This window comes from Brachionichthys hirsutus, unplaced genomic scaffold, assembly GCF_040956055.1.
Source record: "Brachionichthys hirsutus isolate HB-005 unplaced genomic scaffold, CSIRO-AGI_Bhir_v1 contig_951, whole genome shotgun sequence".
In the NCBI taxonomy this organism is placed as follows: Eukaryota; Metazoa; Chordata; class Actinopteri; order Lophiiformes; family Brachionichthyidae; genus Brachionichthys; species Brachionichthys hirsutus.
The window spans coordinates 64056-77433 of NW_027180583.1; the positions used below are offsets into that span (position 1 = coordinate 64056).

At 46.9% G+C, this 13378-nt stretch overlaps 1 protein-coding gene across 2 annotated transcripts; it reads left to right on the plus strand.

Moving 5' to 3' along the window:
* The first annotated feature begins 1604 nt into the window (after nt 1-1604).
* On the plus strand, nt 1605-11748 carry LOC137916048 (major histocompatibility complex class I-related gene protein-like). Of its 2 annotated transcripts, none has more exons than XM_068759167.1 (6): nt 1605-1739; nt 3014-3280; nt 3489-3767; nt 6414-6716; nt 8419-8523; nt 11506-11748. In XM_068759167.1, exons 1-6 carry the CDS (start codon nt 1655-1657, stop codon nt 11559-11561), a joined length of 1095 nt encoding a protein of 364 aa, XP_068615268.1. In that variant the 5' UTR covers nt 1605-1654; the 3' UTR covers nt 11562-11748. The 2 variants fall into 2 exon arrangements, with proteins under 2 accessions (XP_068615268.1, XP_068615269.1); XM_068759168.1 differs by having other exon boundaries at nt 11527-11748.
* Nucleotides 11749-13378: the final 1630 nt, after the last annotated feature.

Consider the following 13378-nt stretch of genomic DNA (forward strand, 5'->3'; position numbering starts at 1 on the left):
AGCATGCGCAGCACGAACCTACGGCAACTGATGTAGGACATACATCACAATAAACATGCGATCATTCTAGTGCATGATCTACAGGCTGGACTTCATCGTGCCTGGAGATCCGGGAGAAGAGGACCGACTGTGATCGGGGTCTGGGTCTACATTTCACGCTTTGGTGTTAATGCTAGTACATGATGACGCTGTTTGCTTGCAGGTTAACGGGGGGATGTTAATAATGTTGTGCTCATTGCTGATGTGAGGGGCTGTGGGGGTATTAGGGTTGGTAATCTGTATTAGTTACCACAGCTCCTTGCTATGCAAGCTTTGCGGGGTCCCCTTTGGGGCCCATAGGGGAGGTTAGCTCCCGCGTTTACGCTGTAAACAAACTACTGTTAGTGATTTCCATTTTGTCTGCACACACTCTCTGCTGGCCAGGTTCGGGGTCCAAGCTAACGCCCTTGGGGGGGTGGGCACCACGGATCTTGTCAGGGAGTGAACATATAGGTCACATATAGGTTAGTGAGGTGACCCATTCGGGCCACCTCAGCAGGGGGACTGTTAGATATTTGAGTTATGCAGCACGCTCACAATACACAGGGTGCACAAACACTCTTAGTTTCTTTATCTCTACATACTTTGTGGTAATAATCACACACATAGATTAATTACATATAAAGTATCACACATTGTAACTGATACACGATGGGAATAAGTCAGGGCCCTAACGGCCCATCCCAGGAGGAGGGTGTAAGCACCCCCTGGGAGGAGGGTGTTTTGACGCCCACTATAAAGATCACTGGCGTAGAACATTCGGGACTCTTCTACAGAGTCCCCCCCCCCCCGCGTCTGTAGGAGAGTCCAGCGCTGTGTTTCCTTACCAGCTTTGTACTTACTGAAAACATTCTGTAAACTTGATTCGTTTTATAATCCTGACTCATTATTGAATAAACACCTCCAACACGAGATATAATAAAAGAACCGGGGAAAAAGGAGAAACCTAACAGCGACATGCGGAGGCCACGTGGAGGCTGTCTTCTCCTTGTGAAGCACTTTGTGGCTTGTTGTCTGTGAAGGTGATCCATGAATAATATATAATATATAAATAACATTTACTTCCTTACTGAAGCTAAATGATGAGCTCAGGTAACGACCAGCAGGTCGAGCCTCGACGTCACCAACAGCAGAACCTGTCAGGTAAAGATGGACCCTGTTCGGATCATGGGTTCTGTTGTCTCAGCTGAAGAACTCAAGGTGGGACTTTTATTATTCCGCATTGACTCTACCAGGAACATGAGCGCAGTGAAAGTGGAGCAGAAAGCGGAGCAGCATCCGGATCAAACATCAACAGCGGCTCACGTTTCTGTTGGTCGAGAAGTTTTCAGCGTCCAGAACTCAGAACCTGCTGAGACGCTCAAACAAAGACTCTGACGCAGCTTAAAATAAGATCCATTCTACTTTCGCTTTTGATTCACAGCCTGTGACAGTTCTGCCGAGTAACAAGTGACGTCATCGCTCAGACTAAATCCTGATTGGCTCAGACTAAATCCTGATTGGCTCAGACGGACGGGGAAGTCCGCTTATCTCGTGTTTTGTCCTCACTTCACCCTTGATGGTCGGACTGGAAGCTTTAAAGAATCTTGTGGCTGTTCTGTTGTTTGAGCTGCAGATGGGACAGTTCACGATGAAGACCTCGGTTCTGGTTCTGGTTCTGGTTCTGGTTCTGGGTACAGGTGTACCTGGAGCGGTGGGAGGTGAGTTTCTATCCTGCTGTCTGGGTTGACGGTTCTGTTGTTGGACTTCCTGACATGTTAGGAGTCTAGAAATGTCCAAACGGTACCGACCCGTCATCTTAAAGTTCTTCCTGTAAAGTCCATTTACTTCAGGTCAAACTGGGACAGGAGGACAGAGGTAGTTCTTCCTTCTTTGTCCTCTTTAATTTGATGGGTTCAGAACCTCCGGCTCAGACGGACATCAGACCTGATGACGGAGGTGTGCTGGTGTCGGTCGGTGGTTCTGCTGAGGTCCAACAACAAACCGGTTTAGAGATGGTTTCCAAGCTGCGTCTTCATGATAGAGTTTGTCCACCAGAGAGTGGACAGCTTTATTCTCCAGCTGACAAATGTCCTGATCCGTTTGGATGGGTTCTGACCCGTGTCAGCCTCAGAACCCAGCATGGACTGGACCGCACGGTTTCCACACCGAACTATGAGCAGGGGACGGATTTGTTCAGCATTCTGGACGTGACACAGAAACAGGACGTCCACGTCTTCAGACGACGGCGGAGGTTCTGAGGAGAACAACAATGGAAGTGTCAGAACTCAAAGAGAACAAATCAGAGAACCTTCCTGTTGATACCTGAACAGAACCAACTGTTAGAACCAGGACGAGAAGGAAGAGACGTCAGCTGATGATGGAGGGAATGTTGGAACGTCAGAGGATCAGAATCCGCTCTGAATCCAACGGATATTATAACTAGTGTTATAACTGGTGTTATAACTGGTATTATAACTGGTGTTATAACTGCTGACTGGTGTTATAACTGGTGTTAGACTGGCGTTCTTTCTTATATAGAACCGTGTTCTTCAAATATTAAATGCATCAATATTAATGAGAAATATTCATCACAAAATCTGTTGTGAGTGAAACAGGTTTTGGGTTCTGCAGGTTCTGCCCATCAGGACCTGACAGTGTTTCGGGACCGGGTCACACCTTTATTTGTTCTGGTGCTGAAACCCAAATCTTTAGGGTCAAAAAACCGTTTTAATTCACAAACTCTCCGACATCTGGCCTTGAAAATGATGCCAGTTATCAGCTGATGGTGGAAAATGACCAGCGCGACTTTGTGACACCACAGAAGAAGAAGTTCTGCTGGGTTTCAGCTGCAGGAGCCTCAGAGTTCAAACCTGTGATCAGAACCAGAAGTTGTCATCGGTCACAGGTTCAGGTGTGAGTGGAAAGCAGGAAGTGATGTCATCAGGTGGAAACAGGTTCAACCTTCAGATCGTGATTCTGGTTTTTCTTTCAGAGACTCACTCTGTGAAGTATTTCCAGACGGCGTCTTCTGGAGTCTCAAACTTCCCGGAGTATGTGTCCGTTGGTTTGATCGATGACGTCCAGATGTTTCACTATGACAGTAAGACCAAGAGAGCAGAACCCAAACAGGACTGGATGGACAAAGTCACAGCAGAGGATCCAGAGTACTGGACCCGACTGACGAGGATCAATGTGGGGAACCAAGAATGGTACAAATTCAGCATGGAAACTTTAAAGAAGCGCTTCAACCAATCAGAAGGTTTGTTTGTGTTTATTAAATGTCGTGTTCATGCTGTAGGAAGTAAACACACACACACACACACACACACACACACCTCTGCAGGAACCCTTTTGCATCACTGCTGGGTTTCTAAAGCTCCGGGACACAGACTGGTTCTGCTGGTTCTGCTGGTTCTGCTGGGTCCAGTGAGGACCAGGTCGATGACTGGAGTCTGTCTCTCTCTCAGGTGTCCACATTTTCCAGCGGATGTCTGGCTGTGAGTGGGACGATGAGACTGGAGAGGTCACTGGTTTTCAGCAGTTCGGTTATAATGGAGAAGACTTCATCGTCCTGGACCTGAAGACGGAGACATGGATCGCTCCCAGTCCTCAGGCTGTCATCACCAAACACAGATGGGATCATAATAGAGCTCTGATGGAATACTACAAGTATTCCCTCACCCAGGAGTGTCCTGAGTGGGGGAGGAAGTATCTGGAGTATGGGAGGAGCTCTCTGCTGAGAACAGGTAGAAGCACATCACCTGGTGGAGTTTCAAACCAACAACCTTCATGTTCATCTGCTGTTTCTGACCCACACACAGAGACACACTCTGTCCTTTACCTCTCTGTCCTCCTTCTCTCTCCTTCAGTCTTCTTCTCCTCTGCTCCTCCCTTCTTTTGTCGCCTCCTCTCCTCTGAGGTTTATTTGCGTTGTTTCAGTGTCTCTGGCGACAACTCCCCCCGCATTCAGGTCTGTACGGTTCTGACCACATCCAAACTCACTATGAGAAGCTAGGTGCTAAAAAGGACACTTTCTCTTTCACACCTGTAAATACCGTTGATGTGCTAAAACAACTAATTGCCCTTCAACCTAACAAGGCCACAGGCCTTGACAACATACCCACCCGGTTCCTCAGAGACGCAGCTGTCTCTATCGCCCCCGTGGTAACCCATCTGATAAATTTATCCATCAATCAGTGCCACGTCCCACAGGAATTCAAGACGGCGCGGGTTATCCCTCTGTATAAAAAAGGAAACAAATTAGAACCTGGCAACTACCGCCCTGTTTCCATCCTTTGTTCCATCTCAAAGGTTATGGAGAGATTAATCCAGGAGCAAATCAACCGCTACCTCGCCGAGCATAACCTCCTCTTTGAATTCCAATCGGGCTTCAGAACATCCCACTCCACTGACACGTGCCTCATATATCTGACCGACTACATTAAGCGTGAAGTAGACTCGGGCAAGTATTGCGGCATGGTTATGCTGGACCTCCAGAAGGCCTTTGACACCGTTAACCATTCAATCCTATTGAATAAACTAGGGGTGATTGGTTTTGATAGCACATCAACAAACTGGATGAAATCGTACCTTGAGGGACGAGAACAAATGGTAGACATAAACGGAACCTTGTCCTCGTCCCTCCCGGTAAGCTGCGGGGTTCCTCAAGGCAGCATTCTAGGACCGTTACTGTTCCTCCTATACATTAACGACATGAATGCTGCCTGTAACTGCAAATTGTTCCTGTTTGCTGACGACTCAGCACTCCTGATTTCGGGAGAGGACAAAGTGCAGGTTGAGGAGGCTCTCAGCTCTGAGCTCACCAGAATCCGTACTTGGCTTACTGATAACAAACTGTCACTACATCTTGGTAAAACCGAATCGATTCTTTTTGGGTCTAAACACTCTCTACGTGAGATAAATGTTAATGATTTCAAGGTCACAGTCGATAATACAGTCATCTCCAGCAAAGAAGAGATTACCTATTTGGGCTGTGTTCTTGACAAATACCTGTCTGGCGATAGTATGGCAACTAAGGTGATCAAAAAAGTCAATCAGAGAACAAGATTTTTGGGCAGAATGTCTGCTTTTGTCAACAAAAGTGCTCTCCGGACGCTTGCTGCAGCCCTCGTTCAGCCCCTCTTTGACTATGCTAGCACCTCCTGGTATTCAAACATCAAAATGTCCCTGAAAACCAGGCTCCAAACCTCCCAAAACAAACTGATTCGGCTACTCCTCAATCTGGGGCCCATGACCCACCTTCTTCCTGGACATTTTGCTAGCCTAAAATGGCTCAGGGTAGAAGACAGGGTTAAACAACTCAAAATGGGATTGGCATTTAAAATAGTCAATGCAGCTCTGCCCTCAGTCCCCTCAATCCCTGCATACCTGACGGAACACCTCCACAGATTTAGTGACACCCACAGCCACAACACTAGAGGGAGCTCAAACAACAACCTGATTACCCCCTCCTATAGGACTAACATGGGTAAATCATCTTTCTACAATACGGCCACCCAAGGGTGGAACGGATTGACTCCCGCCCTCAAAACATGCACCTCTTTGGCCTCCTTCAAAAAGGCCCTAAAAATACACCTTTTAGGGGGACAGAAACGGAGATAGTCATCACGACTCTCTCCGGGTCAAACCCCCCCTCCTTTTTTTTTGTCCACCTATGTTGCACGTATTAATTGCTTTAGTAATTTATTGTAATTTATGTAAGTTATTTATTGTCATTTCGCATCAGTGGTGTAATTTATTTTAGATTAATTGTTAGTTTGCACTGGCGGTGTAATAACATTTTATTTTTGTCGTTCTAATGTTACGTTGCATCAATTGCGTAATTTAATATTGGATTTATTTTTATTTGTATTGTTTTTTGTGGATGATTTATGTACGAAGGACTTTCAACGGAAACAAGCCCGCAAGGGCTTTTTTGAAATGCTCCTCTTAGACAGGATGTTTGACGTTATTTGTACTGTAATACATGCTACTGTGTGACTGTACTTGTACTCTAACATTCTATCTAATAAATATATTCATCATCATCATCAACAGTGACTCCTGATGACGTGTCTTTGTCTCCTCCTCCAGAGCTCCCCTCTCTAACGTGTCTTTGTCTCCTCCTCCAGAGCTCCCCTCTATAACGTGTCTTTGTCTCCTCCTCCAGAGCTCCCCTCTCTAACGTGTCTTTGTCTCCTCCTCCAGAGCTCCCCTCTCTAACGTGTCTTTGTCTCCTCCTCCAGAGCTCCCCTCTCTAACGTGTCTTTGTCTCCTCCAGAGCTCCCCTCTCTAACGTGTCTTTGTCTCCTCCTCCAGAGCTCCCCTCTTACGTGTCTTTATCTCCTCCTCCAAAGCTCCCCTCTCTAACGTGTCTTTGTCTCCTCTTCCAGACCTCCCCTCAGTGTTTCTCCTCCAGAAGACTCCTTCCTCTCCCGTCAGCTGCTTCGCTACAGGTTTCTACCCAGACAGAGCCGCTCTCTTCTGGAGGAAGGATGGGGAGGAGCTTCTTGAGGAGGTGGAGCACGGAGAGATCCTCCCCAACCATGACGGAACCTTCCAGATGAGTGTGGACCTGGACCTTTCATCGGCGGCGGCTGAAGACTGGAGGAGGTACGACTGTGTGTTCCAGCTCTTCGGTGTGAAGGACGACTTGGTCACCAGACTGGACAAGGGAAAGATCTGGACCAACTGGGGTGAGACTGGGATCAGGGGGTGAAGGTGGGGACACATTTCTGTCTCTCTGATGGTCCAGATCATGGGTTTGAAGAGTTGGACAGAAGTTTTGTTTCTTTTATTGTCGTTTGCTGTTTTCTGTGTAACTTTAGAGTTCAGATAATCAATAAACCACCCGGGACCCAGACAACGGTACCAGAACCCTAACCCGGTACCTGCACAGAAGACGGAAGCCTTTGAATCAGTGATAGTTCTGTTGGTGGTGGCGGTCCGATGTCCACTGGGCTTTCATTCATGCAGGACGATGTCAGTAAAGTCAGTTCATGTCCTCAGCGGAGGAGGTTCTGATTGGACCTGGATCTGTTAGCAGGATGATCCAGAACCACGGATGAGGTTCTGATTGGACCTGGATCTGTTAGCAGGACGATCTAGAACTGCAGAGGAGGTTCTGATTGGACCTGGATCTGCTTGTTAGCAGGATGATCCAGAACTGCGGAGGAGGTTCTGATTGGACCTGGATCTGTTAGCAGGATGATCCAGAACCGTGGAGGAGGTTCTGATTGGACCTGGATCTGCTTGTTAGCAGGATGATCCAGAACCACGGATTAGTTTCTGATTGGACCTGGATCTGTTAGTAGGATGATCCAGAACCGCGGATTAGGTTCTGATTGGACCTGGATCTGCTTGTTAGCAGGATGATCCAGAACCACGGAGGAGGTTCTGATTGGACCTGGATCTGTTAGCAGGATGATCCAGAACCGTGGAGGAGGTTCTGATTGGACCTGGATCTGTTAGCAGGATGATCCAGAACTGCGGAGGAAGTTCTGATAGGACCTGGATCTGTTAGCAGGATGATCCAGAACCGTGGAGGAGGTTCTGATTGGACCTGGATCTGCTTGTTAGCAGGATGATCCAGAACTGCGGAGGAGGTTCTGATTGGACCTGGATCTGCTTGTTAGCAGGATGATCCAGAACCACGGATTAGGTTCTGATTGGACCTGGATCTGTTAGTAGGATGATCCAGAACTGCGGAGGAGGTTCTGATTGGACCTGGATCTGTTAGCAGGATGATCCAGAACTGCGGAGGAGGTTCTGTTGGACCTGGATCTGCTTGTTAGCAGGATGATCCAGAACCCAGTGAATGTTGACGTGAAGCTAGGAGGGTGGGACACGGGTCCAACATGAAGTCCTTCAGTACCGTGGGAAGACACGTTGATTCTAAAGCTCCTTTATGGAATCAGCGTTCTTCACCACGTTCCTTCGTTTCTCCAGAAGCTGGGATGTAAAACGTTCCCCATATTCCTGATGTTGACCAGGATGTTATCAGAACCTGGTGTTTCTCCATGAGGACAGGTCCACAGAGCTGTGGGACTGTCCAGCCTCAGCAGAGGGACGCAGCGTTCCAGCGCTTCGGAGGTTTCAGTCTGGAGTTGGAGAAAAAGTATTTTGGATCTATTTCATTTTTCAGAAGTTTCTAGTTTTAAAGTCAAACCTCTGTCAGAACATTAGAACACACTAGAACATTAGAACATTGGACGAGTCTCCCTGAGACTGGAACCAACATCAGGACAGAAAGCAGCACAGACCGTCCTCCTGTGGACAGGTGGACATGAAACCACCTAAGGAGGACGGCAGGACCACCAACCAGGTGGTGTCCGTCTGCAGGACGGTTCTGTTGGGACATGGATGTTGTTCTCTGACTTGTTGTTTTCTGCTCTCCAGAGGAACCCACTAACGTGAACGCCATCATCATCATCGTCATCGCTGCAGCGGTTCTTCTTGTCCTCACGGCTGCCGTTGGATTCAAGCTGTACAGACAGAGGACAGGTGAGCGACCCAGACAGAACCAGTCTCTGTCTCCTGGCTTTGATTGGACACTTTGACCTGATGAAGCAAACAGGAGGTGGTTTCAGCTTCAGAGTCCAGAACCACGATGACGGACCAGGGAAGACAGTCGTGATGTGTTGACCCTTGAGTAACTCCTGGACAGTTTAGTCCATTTCAGAAATTCTAAACTCCCTCCAGGACAACCACCGTCCTCTTTGGTGAGGCGGAGTCACAAAATCTCAACGTCCATAATTTGACTGTGTAATCCGTGTTTAACCTGTCCACGACCCTTGAGACAAAAATGTCCATTTGTTCTACATAGTGTCCAAGAAAAGGTCACAGAGGGGTGATTTTTGAAAGGGGGGTAATTTGGGCTTAAATTTGAAAACCCATATTTGCCACCGCCGTTTGTCTGTCCGGCTGTTAGCAAGATAACTCAAAAAGTTCTGGACGGATCTGGATGAAGTTTCCAGGATTTGTCGGGAATGTTTCCAGGAACAGATGATTACATTTCGGTGATGATCCAGAAGAGATCCTGGATTCTGGATCACTTGGAACTACCGTATTTTCCGGATTATAAGTCGCGGTTTTTTTCATAGTTTGGTCGGGGGTGCGACTTATAAATCGGAGCGACTTATATATGCTTTTTTTTACAAAATCTGTGAGCGCAGAGACAGTAGCCTACACATTTCTATAACAGGTGTTACAGGGAACTCTGTGACCCGTCAGAATCTGTCGCGGTTTCTGGAGGTTCAGAGTTATCTGTCACACCTGTTATCGAAAAACACAAATTAGAAGGGCTGATTGAAAATGGCGTCGAAAAGAAAGTCATATTCCGCGGCTTACAAGCTTCAGATAGTGAAATATGGAGCCGAAAACGGCAATCGAGCAGCAGAAAGAAAGTTTGGAGTGAGCGAAAAACTTGTAAGGGACTGGCGAAAAGCGGAGGTTACGCTTACTGAAATGAAGAAAACAAAGAAAGCTAATCGCGGGCGACAAGCTAGGTGGCCGCAGTTGGAGGAACGAGTTCACGCATGGGTGCTTGAACAACGTGCTGCTGGGAGAGGTTTGTCAACGGTGCAGTTGCGTCTCCACGCCCAGGTGGTTGCCAGGGAGGTGAATATAAACGGCTTTGCGGGAGGACCTTCTTGGTGTTACCGCTTCATGCAACGCAAACGCCTCTCTATCAGAGCTAGGACGACACTGTCCCAAAAACTGCCAGCGGACTTCCAAGCCAAGGTTGACAGTTTCCGCGCGTTCATTGAAAAGCATGTAAGTGATCACAACGTGACACCGGATCATATTATTAACATGGACGAGGTCCCCCTCACTTTTGACATCCCCATGGGCCGAAGTGTTGCAGAGAAAGGGCAAAAAAGTGTGAATATCGTTACAACTGGTCATGAGAGATCACACTTCACAGTGGTGCTGGCATGTTGTGGAGACGGATCAAAACTGCCACCGATGGTCATTTTCAAACGAAAAACCATGCCAAAAATCCAATCCTCCTCAGTTGAAGTCGCCGTGAACGAGAAAGGGTGGATTGATCAAGAAATGATGAACTTGTGGCTTACAAAGTGCTACAATAAGCGACCGGATGGCTTCTTTAGAGCACGCAAAGCTCTGCTTGTGATGGATAGCATGAGAGCGCACATCACACCACAGTTAAAAAATAAATTAAAATTTTTCAACTCCATACCTGCCATCATCCCTGGAGGCTTAACCAAAATACTCCAGCCACTTGATATCTCCGTGAATAGGAGCTTTAAGTCAGTTTTGCGTAACCTGTGGGAGCAGTGGATGACGGATGGAGAGCACAGCTTCACGGCAACCGGGAGAATGCGCCATGCAACTTTCCTGGAAGTCATTGAATGGATCGACAAAGCATGGGCTTCAGTGACAACCGCAATCATCCTGTCGGGATTCAGAAAGGCTGGAATAATTGGAACTGCAACTGAATATAATATCAGCCGTCACTTTGCCACAAAGCATGCAAACTACGCCAGCAAGCAATCAATGCAAGAACGGAAGTTCTGCCGTCGCTTCTCTGATTTAAAGAAAATTGACGCATCACTTCAGCTGGTGTCCCGTCCCGTCACAAGACCCTGAAACCGCACCGCAGGAGCTGCAGTTGGAACTGATCGATCGATAAGTTCAAGTCTCTTAACCTGAATGACTTTTATGTCTCACTTAACGAAGCAACGCTTCCAAACCTCCGGAGGACGGCACAGAATATGCTGCTGTTTGGCTCGACCTACGTGTGTGAGCAGACGTCCAGCGTCATGATCAATAAATCCCGTTCTTTTAATGAAGTGCGCATTTACGCACAGCAGTGGAACAACAATGAGTGCAGCAGAAATGATTGAGATTTAGTATTTCGTGTTTTGATATGTTTTGAATGTTGAAAGTGATCATCTTTTTTCAATAAATGTTGATTTATTTACGTGTTCAAGTAAAATTTATTAAAAACAGATGCAATCACCAGGTTTGACAGATCACAGTGTCATTGCTATTTTAATCTATTTACATTTCTCCTCACACTGTTGTGCTATTTTAATCTATTTACATTTCTCCTCACACTGTTGTGCTATTTTAATCTATTTACATTTCTCCTCACACCGTTGTGCCAAAATATGTGTAAATGCTGCATCTTGCATATTCATTGTGACAAACGTACTACCTGGATAAAGGCTATTTTGCACATTTGAAAGACGCAGTCCTTCGTACACACTGTTAGTAAAGCGGGTTGTACATTTATCTGTGTGTTTACTGTGCTATGAGGTTGTCACACTACACGCAGCGCTTTAGTATATCTGGGCCAAACACTCATCCAAATGCTCCTGGCCCGGCCCCTCGGTCAAAATTTCAAACCCAATGTGGCCCGCACGTCAAAAGGTTTGCCCACCCCTGTCCTGGTGTCATGTGATCTGTGACGAGAGACATCTGACGGCCTCTAGAGTCGTCTCTGCTGTCCGTCCTCAGAAATCCTTCCTTTGCTTCCAGTCCTCCTGGAACCTGCGGCGGAACTCGGACACTAACGAGTCCGGAGGTGTTGGAGTAAACGGGCGTGTCTTTGTTCCTCCTGGACGCCGCCCCTCCCCCAGTGCTTCCTGTCTGTTCACGGATCACAATCACTTCCTGTGTTGTTAACGAGACGAAGGCTGAAGTCGTCCTGCTGGTTCCTTTCTTTAGACAGAAATTCTGCTTTACAATAAAATCCCACATTTCCCACGTTTCTTGTTTGATTGCTGTCTGATTGATCCGTCTCCTATCCCATTAATATTCCCAGTCTCATTGCTCCGTCTCCAATACCATGAATATTCCCAGTCCGATTGCTCCGTCTCCAATCCCGTGAATATTCCCAGTCCGATTGCTCCGTCTCCAATCCCGTGAATATTCCCAGTCCGATTGCTCCGTCTCCAATCCCGTGAATATTCCCAGTCTGATTGCTCCGTCTCCAATCCCATGAATATTCCCAGTCTCATTGCTCCGTCTCCAATACCATGAATATTCCCAGTCCGATTGCTCCGTCTCCAATCCCGTGAATATTCCCAGTCTGATTGATCCGTCTCCAATCCCATGAATATTCCCAGTCTCATTGCTCCGTCTCCAATACCATGAATATTCCCAGTCCGATTGCTCCGTCTCCAATCCCATGAATATTCCCAGTCCGATTGATCCGTCTCCAATCCCATGAATATTCCCAGTCTCATTGCTCCGTCTCCAATCCCGTGAATATTCCTAGTCTCATTGCTCCGTCTCCAATCCCGTGAATATTCCCAGTCTGATTGATCCGTCTCCAATCCCATGAATATTCCCAGTCTGATTGATCCGTCTCCAATCCCATGAATATTCCCAGTCTCTTTGCCCCGTCTCCAATCTATAAAACTAAAATCGCATGTAAGTCTGCTGCGTTCAGTGACAGAAATGATACAGTTCCTGATAGTCAGACTGATAACAGCCATCCTGCGTTTTGGATGGAGGTCGCAGGTTCAAATCCGGCTGGGGGCCTTTCTTTGTGGAGTCTTTATTACCCTCGCCGAAGGGGAGGCAAGGGTATTGCAATTGGGTCTGTTTGTCTGTCTGTCTGGATCCAGATTCTAGAATGTTTTTAAAGGATTCTTTAACATTGCGAGATAGGGCACTTTTCTTAATTTCTTCTAAACGCATGGCGGTATGGATCTGAAAAAAATCACACATAAGTACTCCTTAAAGGTCTATGACCATGACTAATTTCGGCCGAATCCGGATCTGAGAGTTAATTTTTGTTCTAAAATCTGCATTTTTCAGGAGTCCATCCTGACCTCAATTCTGGAGCTAGAGACTTCAAATTTGGTGTGCACACTCATAGTTCATTCTGGTTTCATATATGTTACAGTTGTAGTTGTATCTTTTCCCGTTCCGGAGCAGCAAGCTAGAGCAGGTTTGGCCCCTCTGATCCGGAAGCCCTGTTTACTGTCTCACAAGATCGAATAGTCTTTTGGAGGCGGGGTCTGCAATCTCTGATTGGCTCATGTTCCAAATGAGAATTAGTTCTCAATTAACTTACCTGTTTAAATAGAGGTAAAATAAAATAACATCTTCGTGTACATGAAACAATCGTCTCTTCTGACTACGGGCGAGAGGCGGGGTACTCCCAGGATGTGTCACCAGCGCATTGCGGGGCCACACAGACACGGGGAGAACAAAAAACGCCACACAGAATGGAAATCGAACCCAGTACCTGTTTGCTGTGAGGCGGCGGCGCTAATCACTGCGCCACCATTCTGCCCCGTAATTACTGTCATCTGTAAATAAAAATAAAAATACAAAATAAAATAAAAATAAAATAGAACTAAATAAATAAAAACTATTC

Coding starts and splice junctions, on each gene's coding strand:
- LOC137916048 (XM_068759167.1), top strand. CDS start 1,655: ATGGGACAGTTCACGATGAAGACCTCGGTTCTGGTTCTGGTTCTGGTT. Junction 6,717..8,418: donor AAAGATCTGGACCAACTGGG/GTGAGACTGGGA, acceptor TCTGCTCTCCAG/AGGAACCCACTAACGTGAAC. Junction 8,524..11,505: donor GCTGTACAGACAGAGGACAG/GTGAGCGACCCA, acceptor GTCCGTCCTCAG/AAATCCTTCCTTTGCTTCCA.